The sequence below is a fragment of the Tiliqua scincoides genome, chromosome 2 (assembly GCF_035046505.1).
Source record: "Tiliqua scincoides isolate rTilSci1 chromosome 2, rTilSci1.hap2, whole genome shotgun sequence".
Lineage (NCBI taxonomy): Eukaryota > Metazoa > Chordata > Lepidosauria > Squamata > Scincidae > Tiliqua > Tiliqua scincoides.
The window spans coordinates 54,224,504-54,252,432 of record NC_089822.1 but is presented as its reverse complement, the minus strand read 5'-3'; the positions used below and the strand labels follow the sequence as shown (position 1 = coordinate 54,252,432).

General features: G+C 39.6%; 1 protein-coding gene across 1 annotated transcript; it reads right to left on the bottom strand.

Annotated features, from left to right (window-relative positions):
- Positions 1 to 185: 185 nt before the first annotated feature.
- On the bottom strand, positions 186 to 27,909 carry SNX2 (sorting nexin 2). The gene is made up of 15 exons (XM_066615914.1): positions 27,738 to 27,909; positions 22,590 to 22,704; positions 18,392 to 18,555; positions 17,289 to 17,355; positions 17,116 to 17,159; positions 16,886 to 17,027; positions 14,518 to 14,596; positions 11,351 to 11,426; positions 9,862 to 9,975; positions 9,536 to 9,629; positions 6,566 to 6,771; positions 4,722 to 4,865; positions 1,499 to 1,579; positions 1,311 to 1,382; positions 186 to 652 (listed from the first exon to the last, which is right to left on the bottom strand). The coding sequence occupies exons 1-15, from the start codon at positions 27,843 to 27,845 to the stop codon at positions 602 to 604; spliced, it is 1,557 nt and encodes a 518-aa protein (XP_066472011.1). The 5' UTR covers positions 27,846 to 27,909; the 3' UTR covers positions 186 to 601.
- Positions 27,910 to 27,929: the final 20 nt, after the last annotated feature.

Genomic DNA, 27,929 nt, shown 5'->3' with positions numbered 1-27,929 from the left:
GCTTTCCCCTAACAAATTTATATTTAAGTGTAACAATTTATAAAATCAATATACATGATGGGAATTCTTAAAGAGCCAAACTGTTGTGTGAACTTCTGGAAAAAGTACAGTATTCAACATAATTGATACAAGTATTGGGTACAAACCTTACTTAAATATTTGGAAATAAAGAAAAAAGCTAATGGTTAATGTTTCACAAGGTACATCCCTTTATTACTGTAATCACAAAATCTTGATTATGTACAGGAATGTGTATGTGAACATTAATAAATGCAATTTGTTTCATAAAGATCAGGTAGACAGAACATATTGTAAAGAACAAAAATAACTTTCTGGCCTTGCATCGCACCTTTTAGTGCAAGTATTAAGACACAATAGTGTTCAATTCAGCAAGTATTGCAGAATGTCATGCCACAGTCCACTTCAAAGAGGGTCAGGACATGCAACTGTTAATAAACTGCTGTAGTATATAAAAAGCCACATGTTAATTCATAAAATATATAGTGGTTTATTTGGATGATTTTAAAGTGATTTCACTGTGGAATTTATCTCAGTCAGGCAAACATCCAAAGAATCTTCATATCTTGAAGGAGTCTTCTTTCTAGGCAATGGCTTTGGCTTCAGGTAGGAATGCCTCCCAGTATTTTATCAGCTAGGAGAGAGAATAGCATTTAGTTAATGTGTTTTGTTCACAAGTGCATTCCTGTATCTTTACAGTGACATCTTTGAATGCTTATATTTACATCTCCTAATCATGTAACATGTTAAACAAATTAGGCTATCATGAATGAAGATATACCATAAGATGCTTCTTTCCTCTGTTCAAATTACAATACAAACAAATCCATCTGAATCAAAGTTCACATAGTACAAATGTAACCTAAGCCTTTCAGGCAACTTTTCAGTCAACTTTGTACCAATACATGTCAAAGCAGCAAACAGATTAGGCAAATACATTGTGAAACATGTGCTTTGATAATGAATGCTTCCATCATCATTAGTTAAAAGTCTATGATCAGCTGCTTTTTTGGAAGTGAACATACATTTATTGTTTTCAAGTTTCTTGCAAGGCAATTCCTCCTCCTCCTTCCTCAACCTAAGCTATATAGAAAGGCTGAAGTTCTTTGCCAACTCCCTACTGAATTAATGAATAGGAAAGATTAGTGACTTTGGAACAAAAGTGAGGGGGGCTTGGCAGAAAAGCAATACTGATGAATGACATTTTGAGGGCAAAGTTCTAATATGTTGTGCCTCTGAGTATCTCAAGTTCTGAATGTAGGCCTTTGACTATGTTTTGAGGTTTAGCTTACCTGCTGTTGTGTTTGCACTAATGATTCCAAATACTTGATAATAAAAGCTTTGAAGTCTCTCACCCGGTCTTTCTGTAGGTAAAAAATATAATTCCCTATTTGTAAACTGAAAAAGTTGTTGAAAATATTGCTTATCAAAAATAATTCTTTGATAAATATTTAAACGATTATTTAAAATATATACATACCTCAAATCGTCCTACTTCTTTGCGTATTGTTTTGGATATTTGTTCAAAATCCCTTTCTCCTTGTTGGACTTTTGTTTCCCACTAAAGAGAAAAACATGAATAAATAAGACTCTAAACATAAGCAAGATTGCAAAGTTCTTACTACATTGGTTCCACTGAAGGTACAGTACCTGTGACCTGAGCCAGTTAGAAGTTAAGTAGCAACTTCATATATGAGCACACACAAAAATGCTTGTACTGAAAATAAAAGCTAGTAAACAGTGGCTAAGGTGTGGATCCAAAGATCCCTAGGTCAAAATCTTGCTTGTGCTATGAACAAAGTAGTTAGTTTTAGACTAAGTTGCATCAAATGAACGTGCTGCAGCCTTTGGAAAGCTGTTAACTCTCAGTCCTTGACCTCATTGGGATAAAAATGCCCATACTTAGTTATTTACTAAAAATACAGTAAGCACTTTGAAAATGTAAATTTTACCACATATTCAGATTGGGATTAAACAGCATTATTTTGTACAAATCTTTGTATAACCACACTAATACTTGGCACAGTGCCTGTTTATAACTGAAATATATACCCATAACTATGACTATCACAATTAATTCTTCAAAACAAAAACGCAGGGGAAGCTCACCACTTTCTATAATGCTTCTAATCCAATACACTTGAATACATCCCACAGAGAGGCTTTGGGTTTAAGAATATATTTAAAAGTGGAAGTTTAAATATTTAAAATATTTTATTTCCATTAACAGCACTAACTGAAGGTCAAGAATCAGCTGACTGATCTCACTGCTTCAATATAACTGATGTGTAGAGCATAGCTTTAGAAACATTAGAGCAAAGGAAGGAGACTGCATTTTTCAGAGACCTAGAAAAAAGCTCCAGTGAGCAATAAGGCTACTGATCAAAATATGCAAAGCAGTATATAAGTTTAAAGGGATGAAAGTGAAGCAAGCAACAGATTGCCACAGATAAAAAACTGCTAAATTTAGGAATGTTACACATTAATTCCATTCCCATTTCAGTATAATGTGCACTAAAAGCTATCAGAATTATAGTAGACACTAATGAACTCCATAGGTGTTACAATGCTTCTCTGAAACAGTGGCCCAAATCCTAACCAACTTTCCAGCACTGGCATAGCTGTGCCAATGGGGCATATGCTGCATCCTGCAGTTGGGTGGCAGGCACGGAGGCCTCCTCAAGGTAAGAGAATGTTTGTTCCCTTACCTTGGAGCTGCATTGCCCTTAGGAGTGCTGGGAAGTGGAATAGGATTGCTTCCAGTGTTTCTCAAACTATGGGACCTACTAGGTGGGTCGTGAGCCAATTTCAGGTAGGACCCCATTCATTTCAATATTCTATTTTTAATATATTACACTTGGTGCTACCATGGTATGTGACTGCATTTGGGAAATGTTACAGGCCTGTACTTTGACCAAGCTACTATGTACATTATTTTTAACAATGATAGTAAATGGGACTTACTCCTGGGTAAGTGTGGATAGGATTGCAGCTAAGGATTGTTAAAAATTTTCCTACTTGATGTCACTTCTGGTCCAGACAGATTCTCATTCTAAAAAGTGGGTCCCGGTGCTAAATGTGTGAGAACCACTGCTCTGAAATATTAAGCAGCAGCTTTGGTGTCTGAACTGTCAGTGACTTAACACAAAGTATTTGGCACTGTCAGTTCTAGAAAGGTGTTTCCAATAAAGTGAATTCTACCAGAAGGATAAACCACATTTTTATAACGTAGCAACTTTTTTCTTATTATGCTGATAACAATTATGGCAGGCTTTTCAGACACATGCAAGTAGCAGTAGGGAATAAGAGGATGACTTCACATATGGAGCTCATCTCCATGTGTACACAAGCTTGAATTGTCAAGAAAGTATCTTACGTCAGATTTAGACTGCAATCCTATGCAGACATATCTGGGAATAAGCCCTATTAAGTATAATGAGACTTGCTTCTGAGTAGACATGCATAGGACTGGCTGCTGGAAACAGCCTTTGACCTTAGATTTATATACAAGTCATACGAAGGCATGTGGTGGTCATTTTAAATTTAACAGCTCAAAGCTGGTGGTGGTTTTCATGAAAAACAGCATGAACAGAAGCTGTTTGTTGCACGTTCATCATGAGCTTCAAGCCACTGAAGCCACTGAACAAGCCACTGAACACTCAAAGCTGTACTGGACCCTGTGTCTACAGTAAGCACACATAGTCCAACAGCTCCCTTTCTGAGAATTGTATGCAGATCTATAACCGGGTCAGTACACACAATGCTCCAGTTTACTTTTGCTTAGTTATAGTTCATCATCATTCTTTATTTACAGTCACAGACCCAACATACTTATAGTTAATAAGTGACAAAGAGTTGCATGCTCTCCCTTCCCACAACCACCTTAGCTACAGCAAAGAATTACATGGCATCAGTGTCAGCCATCATTAAGATGATTATTGCTTAACTAGATAGAATGAAGGTAATTTCAAACTCTGTTGTAAGGAAACTCCTATTAGCTTTCACCATACAATACATTAACTCTGGTGAAGTCCAGGAAGAGACAGGTATAATTCCACAGCCTGTTCCCTAATAACTAAACCAGGTGTGCAAACTACTCCAGTTTGCATAACTCTGTCTGTGGAGCACTTCAGCTAAGAGTTCTGTGGTAAATTTGCAGAACTATTATGTTAAACACATTTTATGAATGAAGATTTGCATACTCTTTACACTCAAATTGCATGACGAATGCAAACTGATTTGCAACTCATGAAGCAGCCAAAATAGGAAGGAAGCATGGAAGTTATCCTACCTCTTCGATTTCCTTAGTGAAGCATGATAGAAAAAGTGCAGAGATTATGATAACTTCAAATGTTGACAGTTTTATCATACATATATATCTCAAATATATATGGATAGAAATGTTGTATTAAGTAAAACAGTGCCTGTTTAGCATGATTTTGGAAACATGCCTTTAACTGCATCATAGTAAACTGACTCATCTCAGCCTGCCTTGTTGTGATGTCTACCCCTCACTATGAAAGGCATAATGACAAAGTTTCCAGAATTCAAATAAACCTGTTGTGCACACAACTACTAAGCAGCTCACTATTCTGGTTAACAATGAAACAAGCAATGATTAAAATTAATTAAAAAGTAATGCATTAAAGCCAATGAATGGTGGGGGGACACACAGAAGTGGGGACTGTTTCAAAAAAGTTTACCTCTTTGATTTCATCCTTGGCTTGCTGTAATTTGTCAGGTTTGTTGGCAAGCTGAAGTTTTGCTTCGGCTTCTCGTTTTTTCTGTAACATGACTTGAGCATCTTGCCATTTCTGCCAGCATTTCATTCGGTAATCAAACACACCCTGTAAGCAGTATGATGCAACAATGAGAAGGTTAAGGGTCAATTTAGAACTACTCAGGCATTTTCATTTTTTATAGCCTCTATAAAAATATTTAAAACATGCTTCAATTTTCAATTAACAACAACAACAACAACAGTATTTATATACCGCTTTTCAACAGAAAGTTCACAATTAACATCCCATTTTGAGGCTGATACCTCCTTATCACATGGCTAGAACTGTGCACTATGTGCTGCGCAGTCCCTTGCAAAGTGCAGCTTAAGATTGCGCTGCACATAGTCCCTTGCACTGGCCCAGGAGGGTTGCAAATGTGCCATAAAGCACGTTTGTACCTCCTCACAAGCAAGTCTTGACAGCACACAGAGATACACTGGCACACAGAGGCTGAATCCAGCCTTCATGGCAGCTTGCACAGCAAGCCTTGCATCAACCCAGCTGGGCCAACACATGGCTCTGAAGTGGGCGGGGAGGAGGCAGGGAGAAGACAGGCAGAGAGAGGGAGGTAGGGCTGGGATCTGGCAGTTATACCAGATCCCAACCCCCATTCCCAGGGAGTTAGAAGCAGCTTCAAGGTGCTCCGCTCTCCTCGGGCTTGCGCCACCTCAGGAGGTGACATGGGTCCAAGGAGACCCATAGGGACCAGGGCACCTTACCCAGGAGTAAGGAGAAATGTTCCCCCCTGCCTCTGGCTGAACCGATTCTGGCCCCTATCCTGCACTGGATACAGCGCAAGCCTCTTGGCTTGCTTGTTCCAGCGCAGGGTAGGATTGTGCCCTTAGACTTATTCAAGGGCTCATGCACACCAAGTTTTAGACCAGTGCTTCCCAACTTGGGGGTCGTGGCAAAAGGAAACACAGAATTCCCTTGGAGGACAACTTGTAGTGACAGTAGGACGACAGCAACAATAGCACTTCCAGGTTTGCATTGCTGCCTGAGTGAAAAAAAGTTGTTTTTGGACATACCTGGCCATGGCTGAAGCCACCACAAAACCCAGGTTTTCACCACTGCTGAGCAAGTCCAGAAAACCCTTTTCCCCACTCAGTTGGTGGCGGCACAAAACTGAAAGTGCCACTGCTGCAAGCTCACTACCCTCATAACAGTTCCACAAGAACCCAGTGGTTCCTTTACTTTTGCGTAAAGGTTAGGAACCACTGCTTTAGATTCTGTACAGCTGGGTCTTACATGATATATTGAACTGCTTTTGAAAACTGCATGAGGATGCTGAGGAAAACCAAAGCAATTTGGGTTTGGGACCAAATGTCTACAAAGGTCATTAAAACGCATTTGTTATTCCACTTTGTTTTGAACAAGGGTCCGTCCGCATCAGGGTGTTCGTTATGACAACTGGAAAATTTTAGGCTATAATTCTAACATAACACACACTTGCTTGGGAATTAGTCCCCACTGAACTCAGTGCAGCTTACTTTTGATTACACATGCCTAGGACTGCAGTCACCTATCATTCTGATATTTTAAATTACTTCAAGAATTGATACATTTTATAATTTATACAGAAAGATTGTTCAATAGAAATGCAAAGTGCAGATGGAACACAACCTAGCCAAACCTACAAAATTCAGCTCTGTCTTTACTCCTTACTTTCTAATATTGTAATACAACATGTGCACGCTTATACTGTGCAATTATGACCATGAACGAAGTTCTTTCTTGCAATTAGGTAGTTTTTAAACAGGACTTACTTTTACTGCACCAATAAGGCGAATATAATCTCCGAGTAACTCGGAGAACACATAGAAGTCAGCAAAAGCTTGTTCTTGATGTAACTGATCTATTTTTTCCTCAACTTCAGCAAGCTGAGACAAAGCTCTTGATAAAGCAGTGTGATCTTCTGAATTACCTAACATGGCAGCACTTTTAGCAAAGGCAGCTGTGTTGGCTGAAAGCTCTGCAAAAAGAAGAAACTTAAAAGTGTTTGCTTTCACAAAGCAAGCCATAGTAATATCTTTTATGCCAATTTTGTACAATTAACTGGCATTATGAGGTCACAAAATACTGTTGGGCATAGGACAGAAGCACTGGTTTGAGAGAACTATTTAAAATTTCAAACTATTTTAGCTCTCAGCAGAAATAAATATCCTAAATAAAAACAATCAAATATCTTCCATCTTTCCCTAAGGCCCTCCATCCACACCTTCCAGAGCCTTTCGGAGATGTAAAAAGCAGGGCACAAAATTCAGTAAATTCAGTGTTAGCGGGACCCAAACACTTGCAGATATGAAACCTGAAGGCAAATTCTTTTGTTCAAAGCAAATATATGAGTTATAGTATTTAGCTATGCAAAATAAAATCCACATAACAAGTAATTCATTCATATTGACTCCATTAGAGCAGGCATCAATAGGATTTCAAGGACAATGGCCTGGATCCAAAAATGGACTATCAAGTCTGCTATCTCAACAGGACCATATCCACCCCATTCCCCCCACAAGCTGCTTCTGATGTTATAGGGATTTTCAATGCAAGATGTGGATCAAGGATATGCAGCAGAAGCTGGGATCAGCAGAAGTCCAGGGGCATTAATACACCTCCCCAAAAATCAGACGGCACTTCCACAAGAGCATGTTTGGAGTCAAGTAAATAAATGAGTGTTACTCCCATTCACTTAATATAAACAAAAATGTTCTGCTTGGGCAAAAGCCCTTAAGAATAAATGAAGAATGAAAGCCATTCTGGAAATCTATTAACTGCTGAAGGGATTTGAGGATGCTGCTGTCAGAGGGGAAAAAAGCTAGACTTCAGCTACTCACATTAAACAGGCTTGCTGGTCAGAAACACTTCAAAAATTTTATGCGATAGATAGATACTTTATTTACGGTCATCAGACCAGCTAAACACAGACAAACAAAAATTTTGTATGGATTTGGGGCACAGATTCCAAAAATGGCATCAGTTTTGCCCCATCACATCTTCTTTGGAGACATGGCATAGCCTTGTTAGTGAATGGTTAAAGCAGTTTCCCTGTGAGGAAGCCATGGCCTAGGCTTCTCAAATATACCCAGGAACAGGTCTTTTTAAGACTCTAAAATGTGTGTCAGCCTGTGTAATGGATAAAATTTTAAAAGGCAGTCAGATTAAGCGTCAGTTGTATTTTTGAAAATAACCAGGTTTAATGTACCAACAAATATGTTCCATTTCTACACCCACTTTTAAAACTGAAGCTATGCCCAATACACACAGGATTGGTTAAATCTATTTTTCTAAGCAAGTGCATAAACCAGAGTATGTATGCAATAGATACTCAATAGATACTCCAAAAACACTAACACACAGGACTGGTTCAGACAACACCAAATCATGGTTTGTCACTACACAGAACAAGACATAAGCTTGCAACTACTCTCCTCATGTGCATCAATTCCTAATCTTACCCAGTCATTCTGCAGAGATCTTTCCCTATTGCCAATGGATAAACACTGGAGAGTGTCTCTGGATGGTGAGAATGTAGATAGTTTGCAGCAGGTAATAGAACCTAAACAGGGCTGTTGCATGAAATTGTTCTTGGATTAGTGAATGCACCTAAGCTACCATTAACCTATTCTTCCTATATTCCCAATTATAAAATACAAAGTTCCTCTTGCAATCTAGTACCAAACTTTATAACAATCCTGTTTCTCCATCTATCATGCCAAATATTTTTGAGCAGAATTTGCAGTTTCCAGAAAAGCAGGTCATGCAGACTGAGTCACAAGCACTTGAAGGTTGGCTCTCGAAACTGAAACACTGGTTTCTATAATGGACCACTATCCCAGGCTACTATTCTCAAAGCAGATTTTGGTAGGAGTACTTCAGTAAATATAGTTCCTAGCAGCCTTCCCTGAAAGCCACGTGGCCGTGCAGCTCAAATCAAAGCCTTGTACACCTCACAACCCCATGACTGCAGAATTCAGCAGTGGCAACATAACTGAGTACTCCAGATGTAGACAGACTTGTCTGTGCAGTCAGGTAATGTTACACATAGGCAACAAAAATAAAGGAAACACTGATTCCTAGGTCCACTAATTTGGCAGCACAATTTCATGAATGCAAGTATTAAGTCGTATTTGTTATACTGCAAAGCATATAAAGATTGGTTGTATGTTTATTATGGTTACATTGATGTGTTCTGGGAAGAAAATGTATCCTGCATTTTGAAGCAATTTTTCCTGTTCTACCAAGTTCTCATAAGTACATGAATGTTTTGAACACCTAGTTTGAGATGACTAAAAATATATTTGCATTATTGACCACACACCCCTCCACCCTGAGTAAACTGCTTGGTTTTTTCCTCTAATACGATTTTCTCTCCCCTGCCATGTATACATAATTATACATGTGTATACAATTTCATGTCTCACCAATTTTATACATGTCTCACCAATTTCAGGCAGCAATTTGCAGCTCAAACCGATCCCTATTTATTTGGAAGTGTTCCACAGGGTTTATGTACCCCTGTAATGGTACAACTGCAGCCTTAAGTACTTGCTTAGTTTCCAGTTATTTTAAAGACATTTTCTATAGGTTTACTGCTATAAAAGGGACAAATTGCTTTATTTAAGATCACTCATTGAGCTAGTTGAAACTACATTTGATCTTCTGAACAACCCGATGCATTTTCAGTTACTTTATAAAGGTAAAACTATTTAACAGGAAATGTATACCAAAAGATCTACCTTTTCTGTGGCAAACTAAGGCTTCTACACTAGCATGAAGTTTCCGAAGTTGCTGATCCAGATTTTCAAATTGTTGTTGTTTTTCCTCAAACCACTGGCAAAAAGTGAAAGAATCAAACCATTACAAATTGTTACCATTGCAAGCTACATCCCCCACGTTAAGGAAACAAATTAACTGGGTATAACCATGGTGGTCAACTGATGCAGTTGAGAACCCAAGCCAATAAGTAAATTAATATCCCATTTTCTACTCCTACAGTCTTAAAATGCAACTGTTGAGCCTCATTAATTCATCTCATTATTCAAGTCGAAAAATCAGCTCTTACTGCATCCGATTCATTCATCTTGATTGTCATTTTGTTGACAGCGTCGGCAGCCTTGTTCACCATCCTCAATATTCCTGCTCCACTCAGAGCCTGGGTGTTAACTGCTCTGGGCAGCTGGAATTGAATGACAAATAAGGGCAAACAAACCGGTTAAAAGGCTGGAGGTTTAACTGGGCACCAAAGGGACTGAAAAGGATGTAGTGTTTTCTTCTCTCTCATACATTTCAATATAGTGGAACCTAATTTCTCAAATTTACTACTTTTACATTCTCAGAGGAAAACTTAAAAAAATAGACTTTCAATTTGCTTTTCTTCTGCACCTTTACATTTAGATGGAACACAGAGACCATTTGTCAAAAGTTGTTACAATACCGCCAAACGCTTTAACTGGCCACCTGTATACCAAGCAAGCAGCAGCAAGCAGCTTCAAGGGTGATGTTCTGTTACAGTTTCAAAGTTAAAGGCACAGTGGCACAAAAAAGGTGTGTTGAATACTTCAAGTGTAAACACTAGGTCTAACACTGCTTGCCACATTTCACACTGGTTTCTCAAGTATTATGAAACTGTATCAACTATTTCCTGGAATACTGAATTGTTAGTCATAGCAATATTGCAACAGTTACAATCCAGGAGCATCCAGAATGAGATCTTAATGCATGGTTCACTCTCCTGCCCATATGCTAGAAGTGGCTATAGAATCAAATATTTTGCACCCAACAGCTATGCTGAAAAACATCAATCCAGCAGCTTATGCCTACTGCTATCTCCCCTTGGAGAACCCTACCCCGTTGACATGTTGGAGTACAGGTTAGGTACACTCTTTTTGCTTCTTGCTGATCATCTGTTCATTGTGGAAGTGGGAAGACAGACATGAAAATTAAGTCATCTGATTTTTTGAACAGTTTAAAAGCTAGAGCCCTTGGGCTGACATAGTCCTACCTGTGGGCAGTTAAAGCTCCAGCTTTCTGATTTGTCAAAATTTGAGATATTTATAATACATATATAAAATTTGAGATTTACAATTTAACTCTTAAATATGGGCTCTCACTAGGACACATTCAAATTAAGAAGTAGATTTCAAGCAAGATTTAATAGCAGAATTAAACAGAATTCAAAAGATTGCAGTAGCTACCGTACATTCACCAAGTTAGATTAGGTTTTTTAAACAATGTTTCAATTTGGGATTGCAAGGTACCAGAAAGCACTGAAAACTGAAGTCCTCTATATTCAAGGACCAATTACAGCAGAACTAACCACAAGCTTGTCTGCTTTGTATGACAAAGATCCAGTGTGTGCAGACAATCTCCAAATCCAAGATGAGTGGATTTTGAGCTATGGGCACTATTCTATGAAAAAAGAATTCAACAGAACTTATTTCTTACAAGCTAGTGGGATAATGAGCTCTTTCAAGTAGTCACCCTTGAAGTCATCCAATTTTTCTTAAGATTCCCAACACAAAACAAAACAAAAAACAGAAGAATTTAAATACCTCAGAACTTTCCAAAAACTGCCTTAAATCAGGATCCTGTAACAAGGTTGGATGTTTTACTGTTCGTTGCAGATATCTACGGTTTTAAAAGCAAAACATTTAATATTCCTGAAGATACTGTAGAAGTGTGCAATCTGGGTATAATATAGATTATAGCACTTTCCTTCATCAGATAGACAAGCGTGTTTTAAAATTTGCATTATGAATAGGTTACCGCTAACATTTACATAATTCAGTTTAAATGTCGTTTCAATCTTTTACTTCTCTGCCAAGATCACCAATAAAAGGTGAGTATTTGGTCATCCATGTTAGTCCTGAACAGACATAAATACCTAAAATATAATCAACTTGCCTGCAAGCAATTAATTGATATAAATGACCTTCTTCCCACCCAAATACCAAAAAGACAGGGGCACTGAACAGAAAGGCACAGGAGGATGTGAGTGGGATGTGGCGTCACATTCATGGTTTTATAGGCCTTGAACACAAACTGCAAGCCACTGCACACACTGTAAAGCAGACAGGTGCCAAGTTTTACATCCCTGAGAAACAGCTTCCTCATTCTCACTAATTTAATTTTTGAACACCCACCGTTGGGTCAGTCAGCCTTTCTACGACAAAGGGGGTTGTGACAGGAAGTAGTCCTACAGGAGCTGGAAGAGTTTGAAAATTTGGGGGGAGAAAATGATACAGGTAGGAGGTGGCAGTCCTAATATTTTGGTCCCAAAATGTTTAGAGTTTTAGACAGCTAGCACCTTCAACAGACCTCAAAACAAGTAAGCAACCAATGCAGTTAGGATTCTGATCAATGGTGGCAGTCAAAATTCCAGACATATTTCAGAGACAGAACTACATGGAGTGCATTATAACAATCCAGCCAAGATGCAATTAAAGCATGTGCTACTGCAGCCAGGTCCAGCTGCTCCAGAAACTGAGAGTCTGCACATCAGTCGAATCTGAATAAAGACACTCTTGGCCACTGCTGCCACTTGGATAGACAGGCTTTTGCACAAAAATGGAAAGTAACTGCTCACTGGAGATAAGGGCTATTTGCAGAAGCCACATAGGACATTGGAGGGGGCTGCAAGGCTCCAGCAATGAGCCTTGCAGGGGGCCAGCTCTGCCCCCAACGTAAGAAATAAGCCCCTCGGTGGCAGCAGCACTGCAATGTCTGCAGCACTGTCACTGCCATTGGAGCAGGGCCACTCTCCTTAAGGGGGAATGCCCTGCTTCCAGTTGCCCACTTCCGGTTCCTGGAAGTTCCCCACTTCCAGTTTGCAACCCACCAGTGAGAACCACTGACTTATAGAATTGTAAGTTGGAAAGTGCTGAAGGTCATAGAAACAATGATATGATTTGACAACTCTAGTTCTGGAATAGGCTTAATGTTTCCTTGAGACCAACTTTGATCAATGGGACAGATAATATTCAGTCATTCAACTTTTAGCATTGGGATCCAAATAGTTTCACTTTACCAGTCGCTCAAGTCTCTGTGGCTATAACGGTGATTGGGCAGCAGTGCCTCCCCCTTCCCACACTGTCAGTTTCACAACCAGTCCAAAATTGGGTCATGACCCACTGGAGGGCCACAGACCCACAATTTGAGAATCATTGATCTGTTGGAAGCACATACAGGTTAAATATCTCTTATCCAGAATGCTTGGGACCAGAAGTGTCCTGGATTTTGGAATATTTCCATAAATATAATGAGATATCTTGGGTAGGAGACTCAAGTCTAAACACAAAACTCATTTGTTTCATATACACCTTACACATATCCTGAATGTAATTTTATACAATATTTAATAATTTTCTGCATGAAACACAATTTGTGTACATTGAATCATGATTTCTTGTTCTATTACTAGTGCATTTTGGCCAGTGCCAGAGGGGTCATGATGGCATTCAAAAAGCTTCTGGATTTTGGAGCAGTCTGGTTTTTGGAATTCTGGGTAAGACATAATCAACCTGTACATGTTAGCAAGACAATTTTGAGCATTCTATTGCTGGTGGATCGATTGCTGGTGAGCAACTGCTAGATTCCAAACAGGTGTGACAAATTCAGAAGAATAACAGCTATCCCTTAGCCTTCACTACTAGAAGTTCAACTCATGCTTGTAAGAGGGGGGAGAGAGAAAAGACTCTTCTCTTTTGCCATAGCTGAGAAACAAAATAGAAATATCCTGGTGCTTCCAGATAATAGTGGAGAAGGAAAAGTGGTGTGGTATGTATGTGCACGTGAAGACACTAGCAGCTTTATTCCACTACGTGCAAGTACCAGGCTTATATACATTCTTCAGACACTGGGGAGTGCAAAATATAACTTTCCAACTCAGCAAAACAACCCCAAACTTTATGAGCTAGATGCCAGATTCCACAGGAAGTACCATCACCACCATTAAAAAGCAGTAATACTGCTTGAAATTCATGATCAGTCAAGGAGGGACTGCAAACAGAGGACATGCAAGACATGTTCAAATATGACACCAAAGACTCTACCTTCTAGTAAAGCATAACGCTAGAACAGTTTCACTGGAAACTTGCCAGACATTAACAGTGCCAGCATGTTGATGATTTCTAGCCTTAAAAAAAGTACCTTCCACCAACACTTTCTAATGTATTAACTTTTTTACTTTATAATTTCCATTTACAGAAGTGACTTGAAGAGGCTCTCTAGCTATCAGGACAGAATGGTACAGCAAGTTCTTTAAGTTGTTGGATGTACTTTTGACCAAATTACAAAAGTGAGGAAGTATTTATACCAAGTTATATCTCACTTATACCAAGTTATATCTCACTAAACAGCCAAAATGGCTCATAAGTCAATTAAATCTAAAAATTAGCACCTACAAATATTTCAGGATGTAAGCCTTTGCTGAAATACACCACATTTCTAAAATATAGAAGCAGATTTCAACTTGCATTTTATTCTGCTGCAATAGTTTCATTTTTAGCACTCCCTCCTAAATATGCCAATAATTGACACTGAACTATGCCCTCCTATTTGTCAAGTGGATATAAAACAGTTTTGCAAAATGTGTGGATCAATTTTGACCATGTTTGTTATTCCTTTTAGCTCATAAGAATGAGGAAGAAGAAGTTTAGTACTACACAGAGTCTTATGAACAATACAGTACATAACTCTTTAAATCCAGATAGGTGATTACCTTTCTAGAGCTGCTCTTCTTTTCTCCACAAATTCTGTAGATGATGAATCTTCCTTGCCTACTTTTACTTTGGTCATGCCTTTAAGAAAGTTACATTATACTGATTTCAGAATGTGATTGAGTCATTAACTGAACTTTGTAAATATCTCAAAATATATATTAAATCCTGAAAGATACAGAAAGACTTTCTAAACTGCCAGGTTTAAGATTTTATTAAAACCTTTATTAAAAAACACAATTAAAACCCAGTCTAGTGCCAACCATTTTTCTCTTACATGACTTCTCAACAATGAAGCCATAATTTAGGAAGGAAAGATGACCAGCAGGACACTTGCCATACCTGCAGCTAAGACAAGGTTTTGACAGATAGATGGGACAAAAATATTTTTACTCATCAGAACTTTGCTTCTGTTAATTCTGCAATTTACAGAAGCTTTTGGAAGCACACTGCCAGGAAGATGATTTTCCTGAAAACTGAATTCAGGGACAAAGCTATAGTAATAACTGGGGCACTGGTGCACAGATGAGTAAGAAGAAGCAGTGAGCTGTACTCTGGTCAAAGGAGTATCCCCCTCCCCACAAGAACCTCAATCTAGTTTAATTCCAATATAAGAGCCCCCAGGACACAAAATGGACTGGCTTCCCTCAGAAAGAGTTTTTGTTCTTTTTCCCCTAAGGAAACCAAGTACTAATACAAAAGTCAGTCATTTGGAAAAGGAAACAGCAGAGCAGATCAAGCTTCATGATTTTTTATAAAAAGGTTCAGAAGAGCCAAAAGACTAGACTGAACTGCCACATCTCAGTTGGAAGAGCTTTTTAACATTATATCCAGCAAATTTTTAACTCCCCATAGGTCGAACACATGAACAGAAGCAAGATTCCAGAACAATGTACTTGAGATTTACACAAGCTTTAATTCTAACTAAAATCACTTCATATAGAAACTGCTTAAAAAAACAAACTAAACTCACAACTTAGATGTTGAAAATAGGCAAAGCCAGCACCATAGCAGCCCAAGTGAGAATAAAAATCTGACCAGAAGCAAGAAATGCATTGTTCTGTAGGCTATCCATTCTCAGCAGGAGACATATGGCCCCCCTGGAGAGCCATAGCCCATTTGAAAGGGTTCAATAATACAATCATTTATATTTATCTGTTAATGTTTGACAGGTGGGTCCTAGAACCTGAGAAGAGCTCCTAAAGGAACATATCTCAAAAAAAGGCTGAGAATGGCTGCAAAACAAACTGCTTAGGAGCCTTCAAGTTTAAAAGACCATCCCTTAACAGTGGTTGGGTTTGTCCTATGTAGCCACTCCTTTCTGTCCTGTATCTCTTCCTCAGCATTCACTTTGAGCATTACTACTAGTAGATATGAAACACCAGGATTCTGTTTATTAAGCTCCTACTGATACCACTATGAGTTTCAATATTTACTACTATAAGAACACTGAAGCTCGCCTTCCATTAGTGTACACACTCACTTCCCGCAGAGTTCAGTGAGAGCCCAACCCTTTAAGATTAAGCTTTATTTGAAAAGTTATTAGCAGAAATGGATCCTCCCAATCCAAGTCTGGAGAATAGATAAGTTTTTTAAAAGGCATGACAACTCCAAAGCCATGGGCTTTCCCCCTCCTTGCCACTGTAGCTCCTTGCATTGCCCATACCACACAACTCAAGGAAAAGGGTCTAGAACAGTGCAAGATGCTTCAATGGCAAAAATTATAGTGGGGGCACTTGTATAAGCCACAGATCCTTTCTGCACACAAAGGGCATAGTTGGATCAAAGGGACAGTGAAAGGCATTTCTGAACTCTGAAAAAACCTAGGATGCTCAAAATGCAGCCGCTAAAAAGGTGCTGGTACTATAACAGTAACATACAATTGATTAGAACATTGCACCAAGAATAAGAAGGGCTGTTTCTAAAACTCTAGGCTCATAATTCACCTACACAAAATTAGGTGGGTTTCTTCCAAAGGACAAAATTCTAATCAAAAGGTCTGTCAACTCAATTGTCACACACATAACATTCCTGACTGAGGTTCAAATCTGAAGATCTATTGAAACAATTCAATGGCAATGACTGAAGCTTTATCATAAAGGAAAAACAGATAGGGACCCAAAGATTATAAAGAGGGTGTTGAGTGGGTAATGGGAAAGATGATTTAATCTGTCAAGTTAGCTGCACTTGTGTTGAAATGCATCTTGTTCCTGAATTCAGTTTTACCCTGAACTTAAACAAAATGTTTTAACCTTTTCTGCTTCCCTCACCCAATGTTCAATGCAACACATCCAAATAGCAACAGATAGAGGTAGATGTGTCACAGTCTAGTATTAAAAGAACTGAATTTCTGTCAAAAGTTATACTTACCTACAATACTTTTTTCTGGGGCTGGAGGCACAATGTAACCAACATGCAGATATTTTGATGCTAATTTGCTGTGCAAGCCAAGAAAATCACTAAATCTTCTTTTAACAGAAAATTCATTTTTGTGAAACATGGACAGAGAAGTCTAGAAGTAAACAAAAAGGCCATTTTAAAATAGTCATTTTTAGTACATAATAGCAAAAATTGTTCATTCTTCTGTTATAACAAATTACCTTTGTTGCTACTCTATATGCCATGTAAGCATTCATGCCATCACCTGTAGGAACATACATACATGTCACTACTTTTTCAAGATCTTTTAAGATTCCTGTGTGAATAACCAAGTATTTTCACAAATTCAGAGAAATATTACAGCTAGTTTAACCATCTTAAAATGTGCACTCACCAACTTTCTCTGGATCAGACACATTAATTTCAATATCAAACAGGTCACCATTTGCTTCTTCTTCGATCTAGAAAGATAAAGCATGCACTATAATTAATGTCTAAAATATTCTGAATTATCTGAACAAGCCATTTAAGAAGGATGACTGGTTCAACTATGCAACTGGCAATGTTTGCAAGAACCTCTCTCAATATTAGTATCTGTGAAATATTTGTATTTTTCATTTTCAGAGAGAAAAAACTGAGACTCTTGATACACTACTGAAGCAGTCTCATATGAATCCAGCTTCCAATACTATCATTACAAGCATAAGTCAAGCAAAACTATTGCTGAGACTCAAGACAACTCTTCAGTGGTCCAATCACAGTTGTTGACCTGCTTAGTTCAAGAAGTGGCAGAAGAGACTTCCCTTTAATGAATTCAGCAAATGTCCACTAGATGGTTGTCACTAACTATAAGTAGAATAACTTTAGTTTTCTGTTTTAGTTTGTTTAGAAAAGTGCACTGCAAGATTTAAAGCACACTTTGGCCCTGAAATATTCACACTAACAGAAAACGACATCCTGAAGCAACCAGAGAAAGGTGTCGGTTCAGATTTCAGGAAGAAAAGCAGTAAGAATTACACAATATCTCCAGAAAGAAAGGAAGCACTTAAATCAGAAAAGATTGTTGCTTAGTTCAGAGACACAATCTGAACAGCTCAGTCTGAATTGTTTACAATCTTAGAAATATTTCTTTGCTTAACTATGTTCTCCTCACAGTGTATGACTGGCTAGTTATACAAAGCACTTTGACAGTTGTTTTTGAAGTTTCCCTAACTGATTAGCAAACATTGTGTAATATACACAGACATTACCCATCTCAGTCTTGCTTGTGAACACAGGCCATTGATAAACACTGAGTAGAATGGCAACAAAAGCTATTATTTAAGAGGTATAGCAAAATAATTTTATTTGCATGCTCCCTACAAAGTTTGACAATCCATAGCTTATTTTATTACTATACACATCTAACTTAAAGCTAATAAAGTGCTTTTTACAAACTAAACTATAATTTGTATAAATCAAAGTTTAATAAGAATGTCTTATAAAGTTATTCAATACCTCTTCCCTGGATCTATCAAAACCTGCAGGAGCCACTACACTTTTTGATTCCATTCTGGGTGCTACTAGTGTAGTGGGTGTAACAGGAGTGACTGCTGGAGTAGATTCTGAAGAGAGGATTGGTTCTCTTTCTGGACTGTCCAGGGACACCTCTTCTGTGGCTTCTAAATGAATAAAAATTAGATGTACAACTTTTAATACTAGCATGTGATCAGAGTCATTCAATTACCATTTCATTTCATATATCTTATTTACACTGTTTGATACTTGCCCTTTATGTACAATCTAGAACTCAGGCCATCTAGGCCAGATGCTTGCAACAGCTAGTGCAATATATATAGAGAGAGACACAGACTATAGTATCCTTGGGGGTGTAAAAAAATCAGAAAATTTTGCCACAGAGGTATTCCAAATTCTTCCCACCTTGACACCACCAAGGTAAAAAAAAAACAAAGTTATACCAACAGAGCAAGCCCAAATACAACTTCACAGAAAATGTAGTCATCATTGTTGTAGGTTTCCAGTAGTTTCCAAACTTTTAAAGAGGCCTAGAGGCCGCTGCTTGATTTATATATGCCAAGGAGTGTGGCTATAATGGTGATTGAGCAGCAGTGCTCCACACACACCCCAGAAGCACATAGCCTTGATACACAAAGCTTGCTCTGCCCTGTCAATTTCGTGATCCAACAAAAATTGGGTCATGACCCACTATTTGGGAATAGCTGTTTAGGCTATAAAAGTTGAATATAAATAAGCTCTATTTACTGAACTTTTACTTCCATTCTGAATGATACTGTACTGCCAGGATGTTGCCTATAATAAGAATGTAACTTCTCTTAAGATATTTGAAAGGTGGCAAATATCTTTTGAAAAATATCAAATTTTTTTTTTTAAATAAAATCATAAGCTAAGTGGACATGTAATAGCTTGGCTTTTATTCTTTCTTAAACCAGTGTCTTTCACTCTTACTCAGACAGTTCTTACAGCACTCATTTTTTAGAATCCTTTAATACAGTGGTTCTCAAACGTTTAGCACCAGGACCCACTTTTTAGAATGAGAATCTGTCAGGACCCACTGGAAATGATGTCAAGACCGGAAGTGACATCATCAAGCAGGAAATTTTTTAACAATCCTAGGCTGCAATCCTACCCAGGAGTAAGCCGCATTGATTTGTTAAAAGCATATACATAGTAGCCTGTTTAAAGTAGAGACCTGTAACATTCCCCAAATGCAGTCACAAACCATGGTAGCATCAAGTCTAATACATTAAAAATAAAATATTGAAATGGATGGAGACCCATCTGAGATTGGCTCACAATCCGACCCACAGTTTGAGAAACACTGCCTTAATAAATATAACTCCCAATCATACAGTAATCTTCAAATAAGTAGGACTGGAGAAAAAACCTACTTCAGATTCAGATACTCCAGTCATAAGCATCAACTTATCATACATGCCTCAGACTTCAAATCTTATAGATACATTTTGCAAGAACGTCACTTTGTTGTTCTTGAAAAGCTGGTTTGGCTATAAAGGCCCATTTATACTACCCACAAGAATGTGCGAACCCAGTATATCAGGCTTGCTGTTTGCCTTTAGAATGAGTAGTAGTAAACTCCTTGAGTGTATGTCACTGACCATGTCACTGTTATCAAACTGTATAGCCCTTATTATCTTCTGCCCTAAAGGCCATTGGCTTTAAGGCAGAAGAAACTTAAGAGATTCACATGCATAGCCCAACATACTAGCACTACTTAACTCCTGGCCAGAGCACTCAAACACTACAGAGCTCTTAGGCATCTGGCTGCATGTTCTTCCACCACCAGTCTAGCACACAGAAGGAAAAGGGAGCCAACAAGAAGGCCTACTCCCTTCATGCCATTTAACTTAAGAGTTCTGCACCTTCACTTCAGGCGGATGACCATCCAAAAAATATAATTTTACAAACATGCATTGTGCTGTGCACTACAAATGGTCCACTTAATCACTGACCCATATCCTTCATGCTACATCAGTGTACCTCACGTACAGTTTCAGTTAAAACGGTTTGGTATTAAAAGGCATAAGTCAAGAGACTTTGGATTGACTTTGAATAAGAACAAATTCTTAATAAAATAGTTTATAGTTAATACCCAGCAGCAGACAACGTCACAAACAAAGCTTTTGCAGGTGGTGCCTGACCCCTCCCCCCTGCAGATGCCAAAAACAGCAGATAATGAAATCCACGGTTTTGGAGGTCCACTTGAGCTCTAAATGCAACCGAAGCCTCGCTCCGATCACATCCAGAGGTGTTCTGACCCTCAGAGAGTCCATGCACAGTCTCTCTAAGACTTAGAAAGCACCCAGATCCTTTTGCCAGCAACTTCTGGTTTTCAGCACAAACCAGTAGTCGCTGGAAAAAGGTTCCAGGTGGTTTTCTGAGCCTCTCCAAGGTACAGAAAACCTCCCAAATGTGACAAGGTTCTGGTTGTGTCCAGGTGGCCTTTAGTGGGACAATCCAGGGGTTCAGCATCTGCAGCATGGCAAATCCACAGATGCCAAAACTGCAGATAAAGTAGTCCCACCTGTAATATTCAATGAAGAATAAGTAGTATCTACGAGGGTCGCCCAGAAAGTAATGCACCACATTTTTTTTTCTCAGCCTACAGTAATGGTACGAATGCGAAACTTTAGATATACATTATTTGAATTTTCAGGAGTGCGCACACAAATTTTTGATTTCTTCAGACAGATAGCGTAGCTGCAGCAGTGTTTCGAAATGGCGTCTGTAAGTGATGTACGTTACAAGCAGCGTGTCGTCATTGAATTTCTCACTGCGGAGAAAGAAACTGTTGGGAACATTCACAAACGTTTGTGTACAGTTTATGGAGAATCTGCAGTCGACAGAAGTACAGGTGAGGCCATTAGAAGGTGGTTCGGCAGAGCTCCAAGATTTGCAGCGTTCGAGGCGGCCATCCACGGCTATCACACCTGATAAGACGCAGCTTGCTGATGTGCTCATTCGCGAGGACCGACGCATAACGACTAGGCAGTTGGCGCTGAAGCTGTCAATCAGCAAAGGAAGTGTGGATGCAATAATCCGTGCTCTTGATTACTCAAAAGTGTGTGCATGATGGGTTCCGCGCTGTCTTACGGTGGACCACAAATCTCTCAGAAAAAACATTTCTTCTGAGTTGCTGAAACATTTTGAAGATGTGGGGGAAGCGTTCTTGTCCAGGATTGTGACAGGTGATGAAACCTGGGTTCACCATTTTGAGCCCAAAACAAAACGACAGTTGATGGAATGGCGTCATCCTCAATCTCCACAGAAGAAAAAATTCAAAGCAACTGCTTCCGCCGGTAAGGTCATGATCACTGTGTTTTGGGACTGTGAGGCCATCATACTCATTGATGTGATGCCAAGAGGCAGCACCATTAATTCTGAAGCTTATGTGAAGACATTAACCAAACTCAAGAAGTGCTTCTAGCGACTTTGGCGCCATAACAACCCAGGTGAATGTTTGATTCAACATGATAACGCTCGACCTCACACAAGTCTGAGGACTTCGGAACACATCACTAAACAGGGTTGGACTGTGTTACCCCATCCACCCTACAGCCCTGACCTAGCTCCCTCAGACTTCCACTTGTTTGGGCCATTAAAGGATGCCATTTGCGGAAGACATTTTGAGGATGACGAAGAGGTGATTCGCACAGTGCAGAAATGGCTAAGTGACCAGAAAAAGGAGTGGTACCGACAGGGCATACATGCCCTTGTGTCTCGTTGGAGGAAGGCCATAGAACTGGACGGAGATTACGTGGAAAAATAGCGAGTGTAGAAAAAACATCATTCTTTCTTGTGTGTAAGTTTCATTGTGTTCAATAAATAATTGTTGAAGAAAAAAAATGTGGTGCATTACTTTCTGGGTGACCCTCGTATTTATATTAATTTGAAAGCAAACGGAAAACTGTTTGAGCCCAATCTTATGTATGTCTACTCAGGTCCCGTTGTAGTCAATGGGGTTTACTCCCAGTAAGTGTGGATAGGGTTGCACCCTCAAAAAGCTAAGTCCTTCAAGTCTAAAAAGCATTTTGAAATTTTATTACTAGTTTCTTCCTACGACAAAGATACAATTCCAAGTCACCTCAAAGTCATACACTAGGCAACACATGAGCGTGAATGCAAGTATTCTAACAAATGTTATAATGAAAATTACCAGCAAAGAGATCTTCCCTGTCGTCATCTACTATTTCAGCAGCCTTAGGACCGTTAGAATTTGTAGTGATATCTTCTGCAGGAAGACTGGCTGGTTCTGGAGATGATGGGCTTGACTGTTGAAAGAAACAAACAGTTGGGAAGCAATGCATCAGTACTCGCATTTGTTCTAATCATTTTGTAACATTACCCGACATAAGCACAAAACATGATAAACAGCTCAGGACAGCAGCCGTGTCAGCAATTTCCATTTCCTTAGAGTTGTAGGACAACAGCATACTAAGGAAACATTAATCATCAGCCTTTGTTCTAGAGGGGATATTATAGCAACTATTTTCACTTTATTATATCCCCATATATTATTTTTTCATTAAATGTAGACTAGACTTTAATTTAGAGCCACTTAAGATGTCCATCTGGGAGAAAAGCAGAATAAAAGTTGAATAAATGATCCATTATTTCAACTGCATATCAACATGGTTAAACATTCCTGCAGTTACTATTCTTTTTAAAAGCTCCTTTAGTGCATACCCTTTTCAAGCTCATAAACTTTTCAAGCATTTAAGTCTGCAATTCTATTTAGCCATTCTGTTCATTGGCACTTATTTCTGCAAAGAATTTATTTGCAATTATTAAACTATTACCAGTTACAGAAACCTAAAAGCCCAATCCTATCCATTTTTCTGGTGCTGATGCAGCTGCAATCTAGTCCTAAGGTAAGGGAACAAATGTTACCCTGAGGAGGCTTATGTAACTGTCCTACCACTGCAACATATGGTGCATGCCCCATTGGCACATCTGCAACAGTGCTGGAAAGTTGGATAGGACTGGGTCCTAAAGCAGCATTTTCAAGAGGACTTTGAAGCAGATTTGTGGTGTCTGTGGATTCATGCCATTTCAATATTTCACAAGACTGGAATCCTAAGAATATGAAGTAGTAAACCATACTGTACTCAGTCAAACTTATTTCAAAGGAAACTTGTTTCAGACTGGGTTACCAGTAACAAATAACTTAAACCATGACAGTATGTGACAATACATAGTTGGATTAACAGCCCTAGAAAAGCAATAAAATAAACCAAGGCTATTGCTTCCAATTAGAGATGCCATCAGGCTGGCTTAAATGCAAACCATTTTGTGTTCTAGCATTTAATTCTCAGTTGGATGAGTTTCAATTTATAGATGAATATGGTTTATGAATACAAGAAAAGTCCTTCTTGATCAAACCAAGGGTCTATCTAGTTTAGTATTTTATTGCTTATCAGTTGCCACCCTAATGCCAGCTTCAGAGATACTGTATAATGTGCCTGAACAGACAGCTTCCATTTAGCTATCATTTTTTAAATTGCAGTCTTCTGTTGGAAAGGGGGGGCAAGGCAGTTAACGAGGAAAGGGTCTCTTTTCCACATAGCATGACTGGCTAGTGCAGGAGTCTCAAGGGGGAAGTGCCAGAAGGCAGCTAGGCCAGGTAAGCTAATGGTAATAGAATCAATTGATAGTCCTAGCCTCCAATCCCCTTTTTAAAGCAATCTAAGCTACTGACTTGCTAAATTTTGTAGAATTCATTCCATAAGTTAAATGGCTCTCTGGTCTGTCCTGGATCTACTGCACTTCTAACTGAGAAGGTGACCCTTGAAGAACTGAGAGACTCGATTCACAGAGAGCAATAATATCCTTATTATATTGTGCTCAAGAAACCCAGCACACTAAATGGACAAAAAAATATTCATTTAATGGACCTGATCTATTCAATTAAGCAACATACTCCCCTACTCAATGTAGACAAGAATTTAGTTTGCTCAATGTGTAAAATGTTCTCTCTCACCTCCTGATAAAGGACCTCAGCCAGTTTTTTCCTTCCCCATCTCATAAGCAGCCCCTGGAGTCTCAAAATATTGGTGCACGGGTATTCATTTTTCCATTTGCTTAACCCCATAATTAAGGCAACAATAGGAAAATCACAGAAGCCATAAATGGCTTCTCTGGGGAGGATTATTGTCTGTCCACATTACGTGAGGGGCTCTTCATAAGAACAGCAAACACATACTGGATACCCACACCATTCAGCTTTCTGAAGACAATATGCCTAAGCCACCTTAGGTGACTACTGAAGTGGGGGAAGGTGAAGAAAAGTGTATTAAATATTAAGTGACCTGGTACACTTTTGGAGGAGAATGTTTTCACATTGCTTAGTCATTGGAGAAGGAAGTGCTGTGCCTGCATGCTGCTACTGAAGAAACCAAATTATCACCTGATAAGACTCTCTCAATGCAATTTCAGGGTGCCTTTGCCAATAAAAAAAGGGCTTCTTACATACGAAGTCGTAAATAATGCAAAACATCAACTCATGATTTTATTCCCTAAAGAAGCACAAAGGAGTCCCATTTACCTTTACTAATTTACTAATTAAGGTAAACATTAGAATTTCAACAGTTTTCTGAAATTGCTCAAAACACCTCACTTTCCTAGCAACACATAGTCAAACACATGAAGTCCAGTTAATGTGGTTCTTATTAAAAAGGCAGTATATGAACTCAGCCCATTGTTTCTACCTGTCAGAGCAAACATTAAGGCATTGATTTTCAAACTTTTTCATCTCATGGCACACTGACAAGGTGCTAAAATTGTCAAGTACCACCATCAGTATTTTGACTATTGACAAGGCACACCATTCTGCTGGTAGGGGCTCAAATTCCCCAATTGCCCTCATAATAAATGACACTCCCCAAGGTTCCAATGCACACCTGTAAACCATCTAAGGCACACCAGTGTGCCATGGCACAGTGGTTGAAAACAGCTACATTAAGACCTAGCAATGCAGGACTGAGAGAAAGTGGCAGAAAATTGCTAGTAAAGTTATAAGTTCATGCTTGTACCTCACCCTCTAATCACTATACTTGCCCACTATACATTCTACTGATTAAAGGCACACCTCTATGAGTAGCCTACCAATTGCATTTAGGACACAATTTAGCTACAAAATCAAATACCTCCAGCTATCAAGTTCCTTCTCTTAGTCAACACTGGGAATATTGATTTTATTCCAGTGCAGATACCAACAATAGTCACAGATTCTTCTGCTGCAACTCTGATATGCAATTTCATTCTTTAGCAAAGACTTTGGCTACCACTTCATCTCTGTGCCAATTTAAGAGACCAAAACTTCTTATGTGTGAGGAAATGTGTGAGGAAATTGGCACACATTTTGTGTTCTGCACTTTAGTTCTCTATAACACTATCAAAACAGTTTCTAGGCATTCAGTTTAGACTTTAATTTTACAGAGCAATTATTCAGACCATTAGGGGATGCCTTGGACTGAGAAAGGCAGAGAAAAATAGTTCAGACAGCTTTTTCCTGAAAAATTTAGTCCTATCATACACTTAAAACTTCAGAATTACCTATCCCCAAAACATTACAGTACATCACACACAGCACAATTAAGCTGAAAATCAACAGAACACCCTGACCTCCATTTAAAGTTCTGTAACAGGAAACCACCTCCTGACCAGAACAGCAGTGTTTCATTCTTGTGACAGATAACTCCTGTACAATGCTTTCTCATCCAGCTCACAGGAGAAACAAGGCCTGAACCGTCACTGGGGATATGGCAGTTACCTCTTAAACTGTTGACAGATCAAAACAAGCACTTGGATAGCAGTGCTTTATGCAATTAAGAAACAGAGTTGCATCAAGACCTGCATAAAGATTTCAACCAACTCCCAAGGCTTAACTACATATTTAAGAAGCCAGTTAAACTTAAGTTGCAATCCTAGCCACGCTTACCTAGGAGTAAGCTCCCTTTACTACAACAGGGCTTTCTTCTGAGTAGACATGCATAGGATTGGGCTCCAACAGTAATATTTGCTTTTAAGAGAGAACCAAGCAAATGTGCAAAACATCTTGCATTTACAAACATGAACTGAGTAACCTTACTTGCCCTCAGATAACTATTTTGAATAAAGGACCTTAACCTGTCTCTGCAATCAACATGTGCCAACTAGCAGCACCATGTTCCAGAAGCAAGACACAGAAAAACAAGTGCTTATGAGAGAAGACACTGAGGAACGATCTAAAGTTTTAGGAGACAGAGAAGTTTAGTCCAAAAATTTACAGTTATGACTCAAAGTTGATACACAACCTATAGAAAACACCAGTCCTTTAAAGCAGGGATGGGCAAACTTTTAAATTCAGGGATCCCAGACCTTCAGCAATTGTGTAGGAGAGAGAATTTCAGCATGTGAGATGACAAGCTGCATCTGCTGAAATCCCTCTTCAATACAATTGTTACAGGTTCAGGATCTCTAAAGTTAAAAGTTTGCCCACCTCTGTTTTAAAGAAATAGTGCCAGGACTTGGCAGAAAAGAGGAAAGTACATACAGTGCTTTGAACAAACCAAAAATCATTAAGAGCCCAAGTCTAGGCATATCTAATCTGAAGTAAGTTCCATTAGAGTCTGTAGGGCTTACTTCCAAGTAAGTGTGGATAGGATTGCAACCTTAGAGGCCAAGCCTGTGCACATCTACTCAGAAGCAAGACCCATTACAGTCAATGGGGCTTACTCCCAGGAAAGTTGGACAGGACTGCAGCCTTAGAGCCCAAGCCTGTGCATGTCTACTCAGAAGGAAGTCCCATTAGAGTCAGTGGAGCCTGCTCCCAGTGAAGCATGGACAGGACTGCAGCCTCAGAGCCCAGGCCTGCGCACGTCTACTCAGAAGTGAGTCCCATTATAGTCTATAGGGCTTTCTCCCAGGGAAGCATGGACAGGAGCGCAGCCTGAGGTAAAAGAACAGCCACCTGCCATAATATGGGGGAGAGCAATTCCCCACAAGCGACAGGGAGCCACAGAGAGCTGCTGGTCTCCGGACGCCAGGCTTGGAGGCAGCCGGAGCAGGTACCCCGAAGGGTCCGGGCTAGAGACGAGCACGGGGGTGGAGGTGGGCGAGGAAAGCGCCTGTGCAAGGAGGACGGAGGCGGCACCGCAGCTGGCTGGGCAGGGACGGCAAGGCCACGGCTGCTGCACCGGTCGGGGACGGCGCTGCCCAGTGCAGGAGGCCAGTGGCCTCGGGGTGGGGGCGAGCTGGAGCTGGGGCGCCTCCCGACCCAGCCGGTGACAGCCACAAGCACCGCCAGGCCCCTCCCACCCCTCACCTCCAGCGTGGAGACGGTGCTAGTGAAGAGGTCCTCGCCGTCCTCCAGCTCCTCGAACTCAGCCTGCCTGCCGTCCCCCATCGGAGGGGGCTCCCTTTCCGCCGCCATCTTTTCTCCCCTCTCCTCTCCTCTCCGGCGCGAGATTTCCGGCAGCTGCGACCAGCCGAGTCACATGACACGCTCGAGGCCCCG